The sequence below is a fragment of the Strongylocentrotus purpuratus genome, unplaced genomic scaffold, assembly GCF_000002235.5.
Source record: "Strongylocentrotus purpuratus isolate Spur 01 unplaced genomic scaffold, Spur_5.0 spur5_scaffold_14, whole genome shotgun sequence".
NCBI classification, from domain to species: Eukaryota; Metazoa; Echinodermata; class Echinoidea; order Camarodonta; family Strongylocentrotidae; genus Strongylocentrotus; species Strongylocentrotus purpuratus.
Window position 1 is genome coordinate 2,975,133 of NW_022145599.1, and position 19,667 is coordinate 2,994,799.

Genomic DNA, 19,667 nt, shown 5'->3' on the forward strand with positions numbered 1-19,667 from the left:
AATTTTACGCCAGGAATATCATTATTGCTCGCAACAGATGTGGCAGAAATAACTAATATCAAACAACATATTAAAGATACTGTGCCCCTTTTGCAGCCAACATCAAATTCTGTAGAACTTTGCAGGAATTATGAATATGTCATGTACTGTATGTCCTATCTGTGAAATTTAAACATAAGCAGTAACCTAGTATTCAAATTATGCAAGGAAACCGTTTAACCTTCTAGACTTCACTGTCAGACACTATTGAGTGACTAAGACTTACTGATATATTTTTTTCTTTGGTAGTAACATACATAAAATCAGCTGTAACAGGTACATGAGCATTTGTCTACATCAATAACCCACTACTTGTAATGGCCAAAATTAAACTGATTGAATCTTTGTGCAGCACAAAACGTACGGCCGATAGGTAAAATGGTCTGAAAATCAGACTATTATTAGGTGATTACAATCACTTACGTCGATTCGACAACTAATGGCCGTTAATTTCCCACTAAAAGCCATTTTCAAGCCCTTTCATTTGAGGGAAGTTGGTATTGTCTTTCAAATGCCTTTAGAATTTAACCTTTTTATTTCTTGGGCCTGCAAATGGGACATACTGTAGTACCTTTAACATGGAAAAAGCTAAATGCATCAAGTACAAAACAATGCTTTTCAAACCTCTCTCATCAAATAGATATTGTTGACCTTATCAGCTTATCTGATCACTGAGTCTCCTTTAAGAGAAAACCTGTTACTTCCATAAATACTAAGAGTCACTTGCAACAACTTCATTATCTGCACAGTTTGTCACGGTTGATGGTTGTGATGACGAAGTTATGTTAGAAGTCGTAGAATCCTCCTGATTTTCATAAGACGAGTTTATCAAAGTTCTTGTGGCAGGAGCTGACTCTGACAGCAATGGTTCTGATGGTTCTGATGATGCCGATGGTCCTGCACCTTCTTCATCAGCTTGACAAGATTCTTCTGAAGACATATCTGCCCCGCTGACTTCTTCTGACTCTCCTACTCTTAACTTCTTTGCAACCTCCTCTCTCTCCTCCTCCTCTTTTCCTTCCCCTTCTGTCCTCTTTCTCTTCCCTTCTCCTGACGTCACAGCATCATCGCTACTGGCAACGAGATGGAGGTTGTACTTCTTGTATCTGTTGTAGTCCTTGAGAATAGATAGGCAACATACACCACCCAGGACATCCACCATTACAGTGTAGTCTGGAGAATCAAAGTCTACCTTGTGTATGTGGGAGCTTCCTTGCAGTACTAGCGGGGCAAGCAGCTCAACGATGCGCTCTTTCTTGATCTATTCACGAGAAATAGAAATGAAAATAATTGTCAAAGCAACATGATATTAAATAAACTTTGAATTTGAATTGAATTGAATATGAATATCACATCATACATAATGAGTGATATACCATACAAAGGAAAAGAAGGATTTAAACAGACATGTAATACATATTAATTCAGTTTTATTTTGAAGTCCATACCAATAATGGTCATGATCACAAAGAGCAACACAAAAGTAAGACCCATTAATTTGCAATAAACAATTATCTATATTAGATAGCTTAGACAGATACCGAGTTTTGATTGGTCGAGAGCTCGTCACGTGATATCAATTGCGACGATTGTAATTGTTATATTTTCCTGGCTGGTCACTTTCCAGGGTTATATTCACCAGCTGATGAAATGAATATATTTTTTATCAATGCATGTCGCCCTCTTGAGGAATGTATGTCACCAATTACACAAATTACACCAATACCGAGGTTCAATTTTTTATTTTTTCAATTTTTTTTTTCCTCCATTGTTATTATTTTTTCCACATTTTTTTTCTTCCCCCAAAATCGTTTCTTTTAATTAGATCTTTTTTTTTGTTTAAAGATATTATTTTTTCTCAAATTATCTTGAAATATTTTTTTATTCTCTCAATTTTTTCCAAAATTTGGTTTTTACTCTAAAAAAGAAAAAAGAAAAAAAAAATTCAGGGAAAAAGAAAAAGGACACCCCCCTAAATTTTCAAACCAAGCCTATCTAATATAACAGATATTGACTGGCAGGGGTAAATAAAATTCTTCGGACCGGAAGGGAGGTCCAAAAAATGTTATATTACACCCCCTGCCAGTCAATATCTGTATAATATTTAACATAATACTCCATACTAGTAATTCTGCAAAAATAAAACTGATTAAAAAAAACTGATTATAATTGCATTTTCAAAGCACCTTTTCCAAAGGATACAAGCCCCTTTCCCTTGATTTATGATCAAATTAAGAGTAGTTGCAGAGGCATGTTTTCAGATGTTTTTTAAAAGAAGTCAGGTCTATAACATACAATTAAGGGTTTGTTTTCATATAAATCTTCCATATGTTTAAAAATTCCCCTTCTTTGTGCTTAATTTTCAATTGATACTAAAAATAGATGACCAAGGCATCAGAAATATTCTCACTTTATTGTTATTCCTTGCTTTAAACATGATGCAGAAGGTAGAATCTGGCACATCAGCAGCAAGAAAGACAGGAAAAATCATTTCTTGTGCCGTCTTCTCAATCTTATCCTCAAAGGATTTACAGGAATGAGAGACTGGAAGCATTCTCTGGATGTTTCTGGTCTTCTGCACCTTGGTCTTCTCCAGGTCCGCTAAGATGTGATGCATCAGGTTATGCGGGTCAACGCCCTGAAACATAGGTAAATTATTCAAACGTGAAAAACATTTGTTCATTCGTTCGATCCATCATTCATTTCATTTTTATAAAAAACACAGCAAAAGCAAATAAACATATAAGTATATATATATATATATATACTAAGGCAGAGAATACAATTAACTTCAAATGAAATACGGTAGGAGAACAAAGGAAAAGCCCATGGTGGCCTTGTTTTAAAAAGTTCTCCTGAATACTGTAATTTCTATTCCTGAGTATATATAAGTTAAAGATATCACAAAAAACAGTGATAAACACAATATAAAAACAAACAATTACAAAAACATGTGTGAAATAATGTAAAATTGGAAGAAGTAAAAAGGTTTGGGAGGTGAATTCAATGGTACTCGAAATACAAGGTCAGTTTCATTTGTTTCTTAAACATTGAACTGTTTTTACATACGGTAAGCGTATGACTTGAGATAGAGTGTTCCATATGTTTTGCACAGTATTTCTCACAGATTTTTTAGAGAATGAACTTTTTACTTTCCATAAAAGAAACATGTTGCAAAGCTGTATTTTATGAGAATGAATTTGGTTATTGACCGAGAATATGAATGATATTCTTTTTTAAAAAATTGAAACATGATGGTCAAAGCACAAGAAGCTTCAACGACACAGGTTAAAAACAGTTAATTATATACACAAACTGATTTCCTAACTTCAACCCTGGACCAAATGCTATACCTACACATAACCCTAAACATAAATGTCAATTCCGGCTGTAACATGAACACTATATTTTGAATGAAATAAAGCCTATAGTAGTTGGCACTGGAGCAATTGTTGAATCAACCGCAAGCCATATTACATCTACTTGACTTTCAACAATTAAACAATCTTCTGCAGCTCTCTTGATTGAAATGGTGCTGCTTACATTGTAGGTTTACAATGACTGGTATGCAAATCAATCTAGTTACATATATCCAGGTTATTGCTTATAATGCTATTTGATGATAAGCACTAGAAACAAATGGTGATTTTCAAGCATAATGCTTTAAACACATTGTGTCATTTCACTTTAAATGCTGACCAGTAAATTTGGAACTTCAATAGAAATGGGTAAGTTTCTATAAACTACCCTAGGCCTACCCTAAAAAGCATCCAAGTGAACCTATCATTCATGTTTTAAAACATGGCTTGGTTACTTTTAAAGAATAAAATGTCCAAAAATACCTACCGTGGTTTGAATGAAGATGACATTCTTAGTTCCTGTACGGGATGATCTAAACCGTTTGACTTTACTGCGATGCTGCTCCTTCAGTGCGTTCACCTCCTTCTCAAGTAAGTCTGAAATATCCTCCTCACTCTCATCTTCACCTATGAAATGGTGAAAAACAATATCATCTTGAAATTGAAGTCAAACTACAATATCATTCAACTTGTGTAAATAAAGAAGAAACTAAGAAATGCGCGCCTCGCCATGTCTGTCTTTCATCTAAAATTCAGACACCTAATAAACAAGTACATGCGGGTATATGAATGAAATACATTCATCAGTTATCAAGATTGTAATCTCTACATTTATTATCTACCTGAATGACATCATAGTAAGTATTCTTTAAAGTAAAGCTGGGAGGACTGAAAATGTGAATAATTATCGACATATATTTCAACGAAAAAACAAGTACAAATATTATAATAATTGAAAATAATAAAATGAAATAAATACATCAATAAAAAAAAAAAAAATAAATAATACATTTATAGAGCGCAGAAACTATCCAACATTAAGTATACATTCTACTGCGCTAAGAGAGCTCCTGACATGCTTAGATATAAATATCAATATAGATATACATATATATCAAATTAATAAATGAAGAAAAAAACACAGGACCATGCCTTCAGAGAAATGTTCAAGAATCCAAAAACACTTACCCCCAACTGCCTCATTCTCATCGGCACATTTCTCTGGTCCATACAGCTGATCTGCATATTCATTAAGAAGATTGTAAGCCTCTATCACACACTTGGATTCATTCCCTGAGCATGTGATTAAGATTCCCTGTGGAGTTAGACAGAAGATAAACAAGGAAAAATGGATGATTAAATCACCATGCTCCTGTGATTGGTTTGGGCTTAATTTGCAGTCACTTGCAGCAATGACCTCTTGAACTGTACCAATCACCAAAATATGTTTTGCTCTAGATGACTAATGTAAGGGGCTCCACATGTCTATACCATATTTAAACATGATTATCATCACTGACAGGTCCCTTTGATTTCTAGGTTGATTAATTTAGGTTCAAATGACTCACATAGCATCAATGACCTTGTTAACACACTAAATGATTCCCTTAGCAGCCAATTCTCGCTACCCTAAATAGGTACGAAAATCTCGAAATTCGCGAGACGAGGTAATTTTCACTCTCTCGGGTCGTCACTACAACTTCCGGTATAGAGTCCCATCCCGCTGGCGCTAGCGCCTGTGTTCGCTGTGCAGAGTTTTCACGCACGCTAAAATCGATGCCAATCAGTGTAATTTGTACAGATTATAATATGCAATGGAAAGCTTCGGGCAGAATTAGTGACTTTAGCACAAAAGGCCGTTAAACTCTACCGTGAAAGAGAGGGTTGTGATCACGAACGCCTGCACAGGAAGCTGTAATGTCGAAAAGCTATCCCATAATGCAATGCGCGTTTTCAGGATTTTCCCCGGATCTCGGCAGAATCGCTATTTGGAGTAGCGAGAATTAAATTGAAGTGAGAAGTTAAACATTGATTGGAGCAGTGGTCAAACAAAATTTGCAATGCACTACATGATAGACTTATACAAAATTCAATAGTACATTCTACATATCAACCACTGATACATATAATTCCTGACTACCAAAGAAATTATTATTTTTTTTTTTTATAATAGATACTTATAAAGCGCACTTATCTAATAACTTACTCAAGGTGCTTTACAATTAAAAAAAAAATTGTTATGCAGTTTATGATGATTAAAAAGGGGTCAGCTACATCAACAAATCGACTAATAGCTGAATTGGCAATGCGAATGCAACATGCTTCTTAGATTTGCTTATACATCAAACCTGGATAGCTATAAAGTTATGATATTCAATTTGCTTTCACAGTGATAACACAGAAGTAGTGAGGTATGATTTGGACACCCTTCTCTGCCATATAATATTCTTTTTAGTAACGCACTACGCTTCTGCAAAAATAAACGTTGATTATACTGTGACAACATATTGGCATTTCTTGTTCTGGTCTCCTAATAGTGCAAACTGATGTGACACTAACCTTCATGCCAGCTTGAAGCATACGATCTTGTTTACGAAAGCTTGCTGCACTCTTTCTGTAGTATGACTTCTTCTTCCCTTGACCCATTTTCCCCATGGTTCTTTCTGAAAAGGAAACAGAAGTTATACAATCAATTTCATATCCAAACATACAGTGTGGGAGTGTGCGTCCCAGAAAGAACGAAACCCGAGAGTTATCGATGTTTTATCGTAACTTGATCACAATTATAATTGATAAACGACACATATTTGTAAAGCTTAGATCCTCCTCTTTCATTTGATGCAATTCGTATAATGCATATTTCACGCGTGAGTGATTAAAATGAATTTGAAAAGAGGAAACCAAAAAGTCATTTGACGGGCGGTATCTGAGTTTCAAAGAGAAAATCACATTTCTAGAAAGTTGAGTTTCTGCCCTTTCATATGACACCTCAATCAGGAAAAATGAGCGAGGAATAACAAAGTTCTGCTTGTTTAAAGTAGTGATTGCATTTCCATAATTTTATTAAACAAATTCGTTTTCACTGGCTACCTGCCGTAGCAACAAACGGAATTAACAAAAGACTGAACTCTGTTTCGTTAACAATCAGTCACAGGCGAAAGACTTCATGCATGGCTGATTGTCAACGAAACGGAGTTAGTCTAGAATTCTAAGTCTTTTGTCAATTCTGTTTGTGTTGCTACGGCAGGGAGCCAGTGAAAACAAATTTGTTTGATCAAATTATGGAAATGCAAGCACTAGATCTAGATCTACTTTAAACAAACAGAACTTAGGGGCGGGGAAAAAAACATGTAAAAACCTGTTAATTTAACCTTTTTTTTGAGATGCCACCCCCCCCCCCCCGGCCCCCTCTTTGAGTGCCGGGGGGGGGGGGGGGTGCTACTTTGCAAATTTTTGAGGGCCAAAAAAAAAAATGTGCTCACTACCCCTCCTCCCCCCCCCCCCCCCCCCCCCCCCCCCCCCACTGAGCGAATTTTCGGGAGCTGAGCCTCAATCAATGACAATGAGTCCCGTTTTGGAGAATTCAATTTTTTAAAGCCATTTCCATGTTTTTTTACAACACAAAAACGAACCTGTGGGACTGAAATGACCACAGACGTCTGGACGGTCGAGTGCAATCTCGATCTCAACAGTAGACAGTATAGTATATAAGGCGATAATATGGAACTATGGATACGTAATTCAGTAATTAGAGCCTGTCTTCGCTCCCCGTGTTCCTACAACGCTTACCTTATTTAGTTTCGAGGGATTTGAAAATAAATGTTAGATCCAGTTTCTAGTAAAACAACAACACGCGACAGCAGGCAGTTGTACATGGTCATACCACAGATGGCGCCGTAGCAAAATAAAAACCCTCGTTGATCGGTGGCGGAAAGATCAAGAGCAGTGTCAATGGGGCGTAATGGTGGGTAATGGGGCGAGCCAGATTATTGGGTTAATTGTCATGATATTATGTCCCTTCCAAAAATCCCTGATGAGATCTCTCTGACGCAAGAAGCTAATTATAGCTGCTCAGTGGCGTACGCAGGATTTTTTGAAGGGGGGTTGGGGGGTGGGGGGTGGTAAGGTCACCTTTTTTAAGGTCACCATGCATTAGCATCATTTTTTTTAATGATTTTTTTTTTTTTTTTGGGGGGGGGGGGGGGAGGGGGGTGGGGTTAACACTCCCTGCTCCCGCGCCTGCATATATACACGGAGTGAATGAGTGGGAGAGCTTAGGGTATCATTTCTTTTCTTCAGTTCGTTTCTCTCTCCTCTCTCTCTCTCTCTCTCTCTCCCCTTTTCTTCTCCTTTTCACTTTTAACTTCTTTTCTATTTCTTCTCCTCCTGTTCTCTTCCGTCACAATCGCTTCCCCCTTTTTATTTCTTAGGTCGCGAAAGGGTGGGGTCGCGATTTTTGTCAGTATGTTTCTTCCAAAATTGAAGAAAAAAAAACTTCTTGAAATTACAATTTAATAATCTTAGTGATATGAAAAATACAGCAACCCTTAGTTAATGGTCATATGAAGAGATTTTCATTGTTGGATGAAGCAAATGGATGCATGTCAGGGGCGGATCTAGCTTTTTGCCAAAAAAAATTCTTTCGGAAGTAGTATGGTTTTAATAAAAATCAATTCAAACTAAAATACGTATTCAAAATAAAAACAAAATACAGTATTTTTCTAAGTTGCCAGAGAAACTGCAAAAAGTACTTTATAATATGACAAATATTCATCTCGTACCCAAAATAGGTCTCCCATAGGACTCATCTGAAGCGCCAATGAAATAGTATTCTTTAAGGACACCTTAACAAATCTGTTATTGTCTTACATTGATTTTGTCAAGTGATTGCTCTTTGTAGATCTTATTAATTTCTCTTTCTTCACCATATCAACAATTTTGTACTACATCTTGAGGCAAAAAATAACATATTACTTCATCGTTGGTAGGCTGACAAGTAATAGTGCATAAGGGGGAGGGGAGGGGTGAGTCCACGGAGTTAGAGAGAAGGAAAGGAAGGAAGAGGTTTTTGGAGTAGATCGTGTTTTAATAACAGAAAAACTCATAATTTCAATTCTGTATAATAATATGCTGAGAAATATCAAACTTATTTTTATTTTTATTTTCAAGTAGGCCTATTCAGTTTATTTAAAAAAAAGGCAATGCTTGTTCTTGTTTTGGGGATGAAATAACTATGGAGTGAGGTAATAATTTCCTATTATGTGATTGTGATATATTATTTCAGTCCTATATACATTGTGAAATTGTGAACAATTAATATTTTGTATTCATGTTCGTTTATCAAAAGATGAAAAAAGCTTTGTTATAATTACGTTGAGTTTTGTATAAACTATGTTATGTACGAAAAAGAATTGGTGTTTTGAGAAATAAAATCAACGAATACAAAAACCAAAAAAAATCGGTCAATCGTTATTCCATTTATCTATCAAATTACATGTTTCTCCCCTCAGCTAAGAGATGGAAAGCAACATTTTCCCATACATTCTGTATTATACCAGTTTTTAAAAAATTATTCTCATTAATCAAAAGAGAGAAAGAAAAAAATTGAGACAAGCTTCGTTAAGCATTCATTATACGCGACACAATTCAATCTTCCTTTCAAATTAATTCCTGTAGACATGAATATCATATTGGGCAATTTATCATAAACAACTTTTTTGACAGTTATCATGGCTATATTTAAATAGCTGAATGGCTTCCGTTCCTGTACGTACCGGTACCCAGCCAGGTATTGTGTATGTGGAATTCATCAACGTAAATGGGATTCAGTGTTATGGTATGTGACTCTATTTTGACAAACGAACCAATGAAATATTTTTATCTGAATACTTCCTCAAAATTTATTGGAAAATGTTTTGGAGACTAAAAATATCAATGACAACTGAATAACGTTGTTGTTTCAGAAAAGTGATGCTCATTTCTTACATTTTAAAGCCTCTTTCAGATATGAGTTACTCAGTATTTTCTTTTATTATGACGCAAGTGTAATAAGCTCACTTCTGTATCTCATAATGTATACAACTCAAACAATGACAATGACAATCTTTTCTCATGCCACCCACATTGGGGTATTGGAGAAGTTTACAATCAGTTTGAACACCGTACAATATACAATTCAAATCGAATTAATGTTAATCAATAAAACAAACACGCTCGACAATAGTGAGAAAAAATATGATGATAATGATACTAATGATAATAATAATAATAACAACATCAATAATGATAATATTTGAACGATAATAATAATTGAAATACAAAACGTAGTAATTTCAAGATTAATGGAAGCAAATTGAAAAAGAAAGTTACTGGCACCAGGAAATAATTGATAGTTGAATATAATGAATTACTGAAATTATTCTTGATATCAATTTAATAATTTGATATAAGACAAAAAAGAGAACAAGAAAGTCAATATTGAACTCATAACATGTTTTGTGCACATACTTAAATTAATAAAAAAGAAGCATTATTTTTCGACAGAATTTTACTAAGTTTAAACATGTTTGTTTATTATTGGAGTTAAAAAGCTGATCCATTTTTAGCGTATTCGGTCTTTTAATAATTTGTTATCAATGAACAATTTTCTGTCTGAACGAAATGCAGGGCATACAAACAAGTAATTAAACTCATACCCAAGTGATTGAAAATTGCGTACATAACCTCATAACCTTATAACCTCATTTTCCTGGGAGTATTGGAATATCTACCAGCTACAATCGGCAGGACTTTTGTTGAGCGCAGTCGCCGTTCATTTACATTTTTTTAAAGGTACTATGTTCCATTTGCAGGGCAAAAAATGAAAAAGTTAAATTCCAACTGCATTTGAAAGATAATACTAATTTAGAACTTCCCTAAAAAAGGGGGGCTTGAAAATGTCTTCAAGTGGGAAAATAACGACTATTAGTTGTCAAATCGACTTTAGGGCTATAGAGCCCAAAAGTAATAGTCTTGATTTTCAGACAATTGTACCGAATGGTCATACGTTTTATGCTGCGCAAAGATTCAATCAGTTTAATCTTGGCCATCACAAGAAGTGGGTTATTGATGTAGACAAATGCTCATGTACCTTTTACAACTCTTTTCACGTATGTTATTACCAAAGAAGAAAAAAAAGCCAGTCAGTCACTCAATAGTGTCTGACAGTGAAGTCTAGCAAGTAAACGGGTTTCCTTGCATAATTTGAATATGAGGACACTGCTAACGTTTAAATTTCACAGATAGGACACACATGACATATTCATAATTCCTGCAAAGTTCTACAGAATTTGAGGTTGGCTGCAAAAGGGACATAGTACCTTTAATGCAGCATTTTTAAATAAAAATATTCATTTATTAATTTTTTGCAGCTGTTTACCGTGTCATTTCTGAACGAGTCTTAAGAAGGCACAGACCGTCTGAAAATGCTTCTGTGTCTTTCTAACATAAATAAAAAATAATATCTAAATAATTTGCCGAGATTTGATAGAAGAATGTATTGTATACAGACAGAATATCAAGGATAATAAGGCTATGAATGCTATACAGTTAACAGTTAACTTATTCATACCCCTGGCGACACATCCTTTATATTTAAACGTTCTGAACTTCGCTTCCGATTTATTCTAGGAGGCACTTTTTTTGTCCAATTTTTCAGGAAATATTTTACCCCGACTCGGCCAGCAGGTAAATAAGCGGGGGGGGGGGGGGGGGGTGGAGGGGTGGGTAAGACCACTTTTTTGTTTTTTGGCCTTCTTCGTGAGAATTAAAAAAAAAAAAATAATAATTAAAAAAAAAAAAAAACTTTTTTGCTGTTGTTGACCCGTCAGCCCCCCCTCGTGGATCCGCGCCTGCAAAGGATCCAGCCGGCGACAAGGGGGGGGGGGGGGGGGGAGGAGCCAAATCTTAATAAAAAATTTAGCGCCGATTCATTTTTTTTTTTTGGGGGGGGGGCGCCTTTGTTTTGTGTTTTAAAAAAGGTTATCTTTACGTTATTATCCTATTTTTTTTATCGTTTTGGGGGCTAGGGGGGGGGGGGGCGGGCCGGAAAAATCGCCAGGTGGATCCGCCCCTGGAAATAGGCACGCTTTTCTTGATCTAAGTACAATTATGATAATAAGGATTAAACGCCGATGATCGCTTGAGCGTGACAACTTGAAACCCTTGACCTCCGACTTTGATGTCCCATCATTAAAACTTGATTTTTATCATGAGTATTCCTCCCTTGAGATTAATTGTAGTTTATTACAGTCAAACGTAGTGCTTGTCTGATTGATGTCAACTCGAATTGTTCATAAAATAAAAGGCCGGAAGAGTTAATGCATGGCTTGACAGTACTCAGCTGGAAAGATACACAACAGTACAGGTTCGTTGAACCCAGCTGGTATTAAAGATACAGAGTGAATTGAGAAGATTAAAGATGGGGGAACCAGTGAAACAGTGCATGTGAACTAATTGCTTTTACACTGTATCAGTAATAATACTGGTCTGTTTTTTTTCTTACGCCTGTTTCACTTCTAATTGATCGTTTTCTTCTATCTATTTTACATTCATTACACTCAAGTTTTCCCATCAAAATATTTGTTATTCCATCATACAATATTCTCAATTTAGAATTTGGACATAATACACAAAGGATCATAGCTTCAATGCAGAGAGATGTTTTTTAAAGCTTATTTAAGTAGGTAAGCTTCTATACAAAATAGTTTGGTTCACCCTATTAAAAATTGCAGTGAAAGAAAATTAGTCAGGTCTATTTTAATTATTGTTTAAAGATAAAGACCAGTTATGGTCATGCGATTGAATTGTGAAAGAAACGTTGTGGAATCGATCAGAAAAGGTGGATCATTTATAATAACCGTGTTCATATTTTTTTTAATCCATTACACGGTAGTGTAAGTTTTACCGTATATAATGAGAGGTTCATTTGTATGAAAATTCTAATAAACAATATCATAATTATAATTATGTTTGATTGTGGGATGATAACTGGTTTACCCCAACAAAGAAGTCAATATGAATTTCCCCTTATTTACACACAACATAAGTGAAGTGTAACTCCATTTTTGGGGTGATTGGTCACAAAATGTCATGTGACTTTGGGGATGACATGTGGTCACAAACTTTGTAAGTAGAAAATGTTATATAAATTCTTAACTGTGATAAAATAAGCAAATACAATTGTATCAATACAAGAATAAGTAGAAGAAGGAGAAGAGAAGGAGAAGGAGAAGAAGGAGAAGAAGAAGAAGAAGACAAGAAGAAGAAGAAGAAGAAGAAGAAGAAGAAGAAGAAGAAGAAGAAGAAGAGAAGAAAGAGGAGGAGGAGGAGGAGGAGGTGACGTGTTGATAAATATGGTCATAATTAACCACTTATTTAAGTAAATAGCGGTGTCAGAAGACTCATATTACCGTTATGCTTGGCCGCTACTCTGACATACCTAATGAAAGGTATAATGTATCTACCGTGCCCACAATGCTAATTACAAAAAAAAAGCAGGAAAGAAATTTCTTATAAATGGAGGAGATTTCTTCCATTGTCATCACATCACTTGGCATTCCAGAAGAGAACCAAGAACAGAGGTTAAAGCTAACAGACCATCCTTTAGGTAAGATGAAGCATATTTTGCATGATCTTTGTGACTTGAGTGTGAACTTTTCTTCATTGCTAATGTAATGTGGCATTACTACCATCATTAAACTCGTGTTTAGAATTGCACGAACGAAAAAAGCTTTGTTAATTATTTTTAATCCTTAAATCATACTTTCAATAAAGATAATATGTTACTGACGGTATACCTAAAGCATCGACCATTGACTTTCCATCGTGATGTTTTGTAACACTTTGCCAAAGGGATAATAGTAATACTGGAAACAACAACAGAGAGAAGGATTTTATTTATTGAGAACCATTCTCTCACGCTTAAGGATGATTTGTGGGATTTTAAATTAATTAATTTTATTCCTGGACTTTCTTCTACAAGTTAGTCTGCGAAAAAAAGAACCTGTATGCTGAACTGAAAACACAAATGGATCGCTTTTTTGGATTTTGTTTGAAAACAAATTATACATTATATGATTACTGATGCACGAAAGGGTTATTGAAGGGCTTGGACATAATTGTATTAGTTTTTCTACTGACTCTTGCAGAATGATACTGTATTTAAGTACGACGAATGTCAAATAATTTATCATCGTATGCTTGTTTTTTTTTCCAGACGCAAACAACAACAATGGCATCCAAAGTTCTAATCGTTTTCCTGGCCATGATCGTAGTCACAATGGCCTGGACTTCGAAGATGACTTGACAGACGGGCAGATAGCAGCCGACATGGAGTTCATCAAGCGCGATCCATTCATGCAAGATTTCTTCTTAGCTGAGAAGCGGGGCAGGAACATGAAGAAGTACAGACGTGAGTATAATACTACCACGATTGCAAACATGTTCTGCCTACAGGCGATCTCAGTACCCTATTGTATATTGTATGTACCATAGAAATCATGTTTGGGTAACGTAGTACGTCATCGTCATCGTCATGTTCGCACATCTCAAAGGATGACGCGTTCAAGGCCATTGAGAGCCATTTCAGAAAACTATTACATTGACTGTAAAAATCTCTATTAAGGTAGCGTATGTATCAGTGACGCACAAGGCTATTATATTAGTTTTACCTTTGATTGATTTCTTGAAGGTCTTTGAAATCGCATCTACCAAATGCAACTTAGTAAGGTAGTAAGAACAGTGAAAGAATAAAAGAGACTACATATCAAAATGTTTGAAAAATATATACTGGAAAGAGAGATAGAGAGAGAGAGAGAGAGAGAGAGAGAGGGAGAGAGAGAGAGAGAGAGAGAGAGAGAGGGAGAGAGAGAGAGAGAGAGGGGGGGGGGGGGTCCCAGAACCGGCAGAAAGCAAAGGATATGTACGGGGTATGCTGGTGAAGATATCGCAGAAAGGTTTGGAGGACATACATACATCATGGACCTACTATACGAGTGATAGGTCCATACATACACAGTCTCCTACAATAGGAACAGAAAGAAAACAAAACAACAATAAACTAGCATAGAAAAAGGACGAAGTAAGGATTGAAAACCAATTAGTAGAGATTAATAGAGCTGGAAAATTGTTTAAGACAAGGACATAAAGAACCCTTCCTTCAATTCGTAACCGAATTACTCAAATGATCCTTTTTAAAGGCACACTGTCCTACTTGTAGCTACTTGCTCCCTCTACAGTATATAGAAAACTTCCCCAATCGGTGCCTGTTGGTCCCCCATGATCCTCTTTTTCTTATGTTAAATGAGAGCTGAGTTAATGAGATAGCCACCTGTCACAGTGACCTCGCTGGCTCGCTGGGTGGTCTAATCCCTTCTCGCTGAAGTAGTAAAGCCTGCCTTTAAAGAATATTAAAATCTGAATCATTCCTTTCGCGACAGTTTTGATTAAAACAATTATGTTATGCATGTGTCATCGACAAAGTTCCTTTAATCAATTACTTGTAATATGTAAATACCGTGATTGTATTTTAATTGATCTAATAAAACATGTAAATGAAAAAGAAAAAAAATCTCCTTTAATCATTAAGCTTAGTAAAAGCTAATAATTCGAAATTTTTCCCAGCTCAACAAAGGATAGAATTCCCAAGTCCCCCTTTCTCCTACATAATTAGCGATCTTAACCCTCGACAATACTTAATAATCTCAATCTTTGTCCAATTTTGCTCTAAGTTTTACTATTTTTGTTGTTGATACTTCTTCATTTAGAAGGAATCCACATAATAGTTATAGAGGACCCTTTTACTTTTATACCCATCCTTTACAGAAGTCTTTTTTGGTCGTACTTTTTTTCCGTTAGAATATTGATTTCTGAGAAAATATTGATGATGTCAGCGTTGATGATGGTTATAAAGGGATTTGTGAAGGTATAGTGATCATTCCTTCTCAGATTTACGCTCGTGTCATTCATAACAGTCATGTACGAGGATATATTGGCATGTTGCTGGAATGTTATTTCAAAAAACAGGAAAGCACATAAAATTACATTGACTTCGGATTCTTTTCTGCTTCTTTTACTTTTTACATGACTGTGAAATAGCAGTAATACTGTAGTGATAAAACACATGATGTGAATTATCTTTGAAAAAGAAAATTGTTATTGCTTTTTTCTCATTAAAACAGTGCAAATATGATTCATATTGTATGGAAATTCAAAACGAATTTTATCATAAGCAGATTTACAACAACAAACAAATTATACAAAAAATTCATAGCTTGCCATAATACATGATTCATAATACAACATTCATGAACAAAATACAGGAATCAAGTCAATTATATTTTTCATATAAGTAACATAGATAAAGAGAGTATAGTTTTGACATCGACAATACCGATAGCGCAGTAAGCATACGTTTTCATCTGTGAAAAATGTTAACAACAAATCAATATGTAGAATAGTTTTCATACAGTCATTTTTTCATGCTATTGCTAGTTGTATCTTTATATATAAATATATTATATATATATTTATTTTCTTTACAGTTTGCCCTACTCAGGCTAATCCTACCCAGGAATGTTGGTGCACAAGAAGGAAGAACAAGTTCCTCTTCTGCACAGGTAATTTCTTATTTATCATATAGTATAATTAACAACCTAAGTTGCAAGAGATAGAGAACAATTACCGTATATACTATAGTGTTTTATTAAGATATTATAAATATGCAACAATGTTTTTTAGAACGATAAAGCAAAGCATAACAAAACAAACAAATCATGCATTCATTACGAGGATATCAAGTACTTTGTATTTTTGTTTATATATGTTCTTACTTATTCTTTGTTGCTGTTATGAGTTTATGTTCATGATTCTGTTATTATTTTCTATTTTTTTTAATGTTACTCATTACGTTTAACTGGGCCTCGTGGAGGGCCACCATTATTGTTCATAATGAGTCAGCCTTTCTAAATATTAGAAATCAATCAATTAATCAATCAATCAATCCGCACTCGGGTTGAGGCTATACGTCTCTCGTCTCTCGTACAAGGCCGCCAGGCTGAGTACGATAGGTTCATGAACAAACTCAATAAGACTTTATAGAACGAATGAAAACATGCATCATTTCTTTTATACTCCACTCCTAGATCCTTGTTATTTAATGTATAAATAATAAATTTAATATTGTTTTGTGTCATTATCTCTGCAAAAATAAAACAGAGACATGTGCACTTAGCGTACATAGAGATCAGTGAATAGGTACTCCAAACTATTGCACGCTTTTGGAAAAATGGAATAGTCTCAGTAAATGTGGCACATGACCGCGTTTGACCAATCATTTTGATCTAAGAATGAGTTGCATAAGGTTGTTAACCTTGACAGTTTATTCAAATGTTACTTCAAATCCTTCTGTAATCATGTTAAAGGATACGAATCGATGTCCTTTCTTTCTTAACAGAAGTCATTTTGTATCTTTTTATCCCATTTATTTCACAGAACAAGGCAAGGGAAATATCTAACTCATAGGAACAGAAAGAGAATCTCAAGACGTGCTGCGTGTAAAAGAAAGTTGAATTGCCATCCATGTTTAACGACCTACACTTGTTTTCTGATTATGATTTAATTGTAGAATAAATTTCATTAAATTTCTTCATCTGCAGATGATTAGTAAAAGAAATACAAGATGCAAGTCTGATATTTGTCCTGTGTCTGTTAGCAAACTTAAAGATGAATCTGGTAAAGCCACTTTAAAAATAATGAGGACTTAATAACAAGTGCTCTGGTGACATTTGTTTCTAGGTCAATTCTCCTTACATTTAGTGAAACACCTAACTTGAACCCTTGACCTAAACCAAATCCTAATCACAAACAATGAATTAACCAAACTCCCAACCCAAGCTACAATTTACGAAATGGGGCATAATCATGGGTGTCGATCCCGGGGGATGGGGGGGGGGGGGGATATATCCCCCAATATTTCAGGTGGGGGGATGGCCTGTAAAATCATCCCCCCCCCCAATAATTCACCATAAAAAAAAAAATAAAAGAGAAAAATTAATGATGAGAACCCGATGAGAGTAGTTAATGGTTATTACTCGCAAGATGACCATCAATATACACATTTTGCTATCTCATTTTCATAATACATACGTATATAAATAGAAAACGAAGTAAATGAGACGACCGTATATGAGACAAGTATAAATTAAATTCTCGCTCATACGGCTTCATCAGGAATTGATGAATTTATTCAATTTATTCAATTTATTCAATCAACAGCATCATAGAAATGCAGTGCGCCGAATGCAAAGCCGCAGCGTTAAAAAGCAACAAGCTTAATAAATGTTAAGCGCGAAGCGCAAAAGTGCAAAAAAGCAGAAGAGAGTGGGAGAGAGATAATGAAAGACAGAGAGGATCCAGGCGCGTAGCCAGGGGGTGGGGGGGGGGGGGCGGTCCCGCCCCCCCCAAAAAAAAAAGAGAGAGAGAAAGAGGATAGGAAGTTGACGTAGGAAGAAAAAGGATTAAGAGTCGAGAACGGTACAACGAATCGTCTTCTTTCTCTAATAATTTAATGAAACGTCGAAGCTTCCGCGCTTCGCGCGGGAAGGGGGGGGGGGGGGGGGACTGAATTCAGCAGGAGGGGGAAACTTTCCCTCCCTGCACCCACCCCCTAGGAGGTGCTCACTACCGCCCCCCTAAATTAAAATCCTGCCTATATGCTTGAGAGGATAATAACCCAGGTAGCAAGCCCAAGTGGGACTCACATGGGTCCCATATTCTCTAAAATGTTATCTTTATTGAGGGTGACTTGAAAAAGTTAATAACTTGGAAGGGAGGGGGTGCAACCTGCCACACGCCTCTACCTCTTGGTTGCTTTGATCCATTGCCGAAAATATTTTGGCACCTATCATCCCCCCAACCGAGGATACAAATCGACACCCTTGGGCATAATTCACCAGAGCAAATTTCGCATTGGCAGAATAAATGAGGAAAAGAGAAAAGTAAAAAGAAACAGAGAAATGGAGGGAAAGTGACATTAGAACACAGTCATACAGACTTTCGAGAATTCGCTCGTCACATTCCATAGAAACCATGTTCGCAATAAGCGATAGGTCGTTGTTCGAGCAAGGCTATTTATATCACCTTATGCTGATTTTCGTCTTTGTGGTCGTGTTTAAGTGAGGTCATAGTGAAATAGTATTTGATGAGTATGTTATGATATGAAAAGAATTGGCATGGAAGTAAGAGAGCGAAAACATCGGAGAGCGTGGGTGAGAATGGGGCGAGAGTTTGGGCAGACGTGTGTGTGCGTGTGTGTGTGCGTGCGTGTGTTGGTGTGCGCGCGCGTGCGAATGTGGGTGCGTGTGTATGCGTATATTTGTGTCGCTGAAGCATGTTCATGTTCTTGACACTTTGCTGCATAGCACTGTACTAATTCAACAAAAAAAAATGTATCATTCAGTGTCCGTTGAAGAGGTAATGATATCGAAATACATCGACACGTTAACAAATATTGTGTAATTCCATTGTGGACGGATAACTGCCCCACTTTTATCACAATGACTTCACCTGTTCCCATAATGTTAATACATATAGAGTGATGCCAATACCATTTTGTTATACAGAGGTGATGTTGTCCTAATGGATAAGACACTTTCCTGTAGATCATAATGTGCGGTGTTTGAATCCCAGCCAAACAATAGGTCCTTTGGCAAGACAAAGACTAAGTCCACTCCAAAAATAGCTTATGATCAATAGAATCAGACAAATCACACAATCCGATTTAAAAAAGTTTGAGCAAAATCGGATAACTATAAGAAAGTAATGAATTTGTAATGACATGAACAACTCTGAAAATCACAAGACAAATTGGCAACTCACTCATGAGTCTCTGACGTCATTGCCGCACTATTTATCAATTGCTTTATACAGTGCGTCCCAGAAAAAAACGAAAACGAGAACTATCGATGTTTTATCATAACTTAATCACAATTAATAAACGACACATACTTGATTTGGGAAGCCTAGATCCTCTTCTTTCATTTTGATGCAACTCATCATGATGCATATTTCACGCATGAGTGATTGAAAGCAACTTGAAGAGAGGAAACCAAAAATTCATTTGGCGGACGGTATCTGAATTTTAAAGAGAAAATCACATTTCTAGAAAGTTCGATTTCTTCCCTTTCATAATTATGACACCTCAATCAGGAAAAATGAGCCGGAATAACAAAG

General features: G+C 35.9%; 1 protein-coding gene and 1 long non-coding RNA gene across 3 annotated transcripts; one reads left to right on the forward strand and one right to left on the reverse strand.

Annotated features, from left to right (window-relative positions):
- Positions 1–569: 569 nt before the first annotated feature.
- On the reverse strand, positions 570–7,276 carry LOC590162 (THUMP domain-containing protein 1). 2 transcript variants are annotated; one of them, XM_030983978.1, is made up of 6 exons: positions 7,188–7,276; positions 5,958–6,061; positions 4,587–4,713; positions 3,886–4,025; positions 2,450–2,677; positions 570–1,300 (listed from the first exon to the last, which is right to left on the reverse strand). In XM_030983978.1, exons 2-6 carry the CDS (start codon positions 6,051–6,053, stop codon positions 752–754), a joined length of 1,140 nt encoding a protein of 379 aa, XP_030839838.1. In that variant the 5' UTR covers positions 6,054–6,061; positions 7,188–7,276; the 3' UTR covers positions 570–751. The 2 variants fall into 2 exon arrangements, with proteins under 2 accessions (XP_030839838.1, XP_030839839.1); XM_030983979.1 differs by lacking the exon at positions 7,188–7,276 and adding an exon at positions 7,031–7,140.
- Positions 7,277–13,001: 5,725 nt separating this feature from the next.
- On the forward strand, positions 13,002–17,085 carry LOC115923742. Its single transcript, XR_004064062.1, has 4 exons — positions 13,002–13,044; positions 13,654–13,848; positions 15,980–16,054; positions 16,929–17,085. It is a non-coding gene; the product is annotated as an uncharacterized LOC115923742 (long non-coding RNA).
- The last annotated feature ends 2,582 nt before the right edge of the window (positions 17,086–19,667 follow it).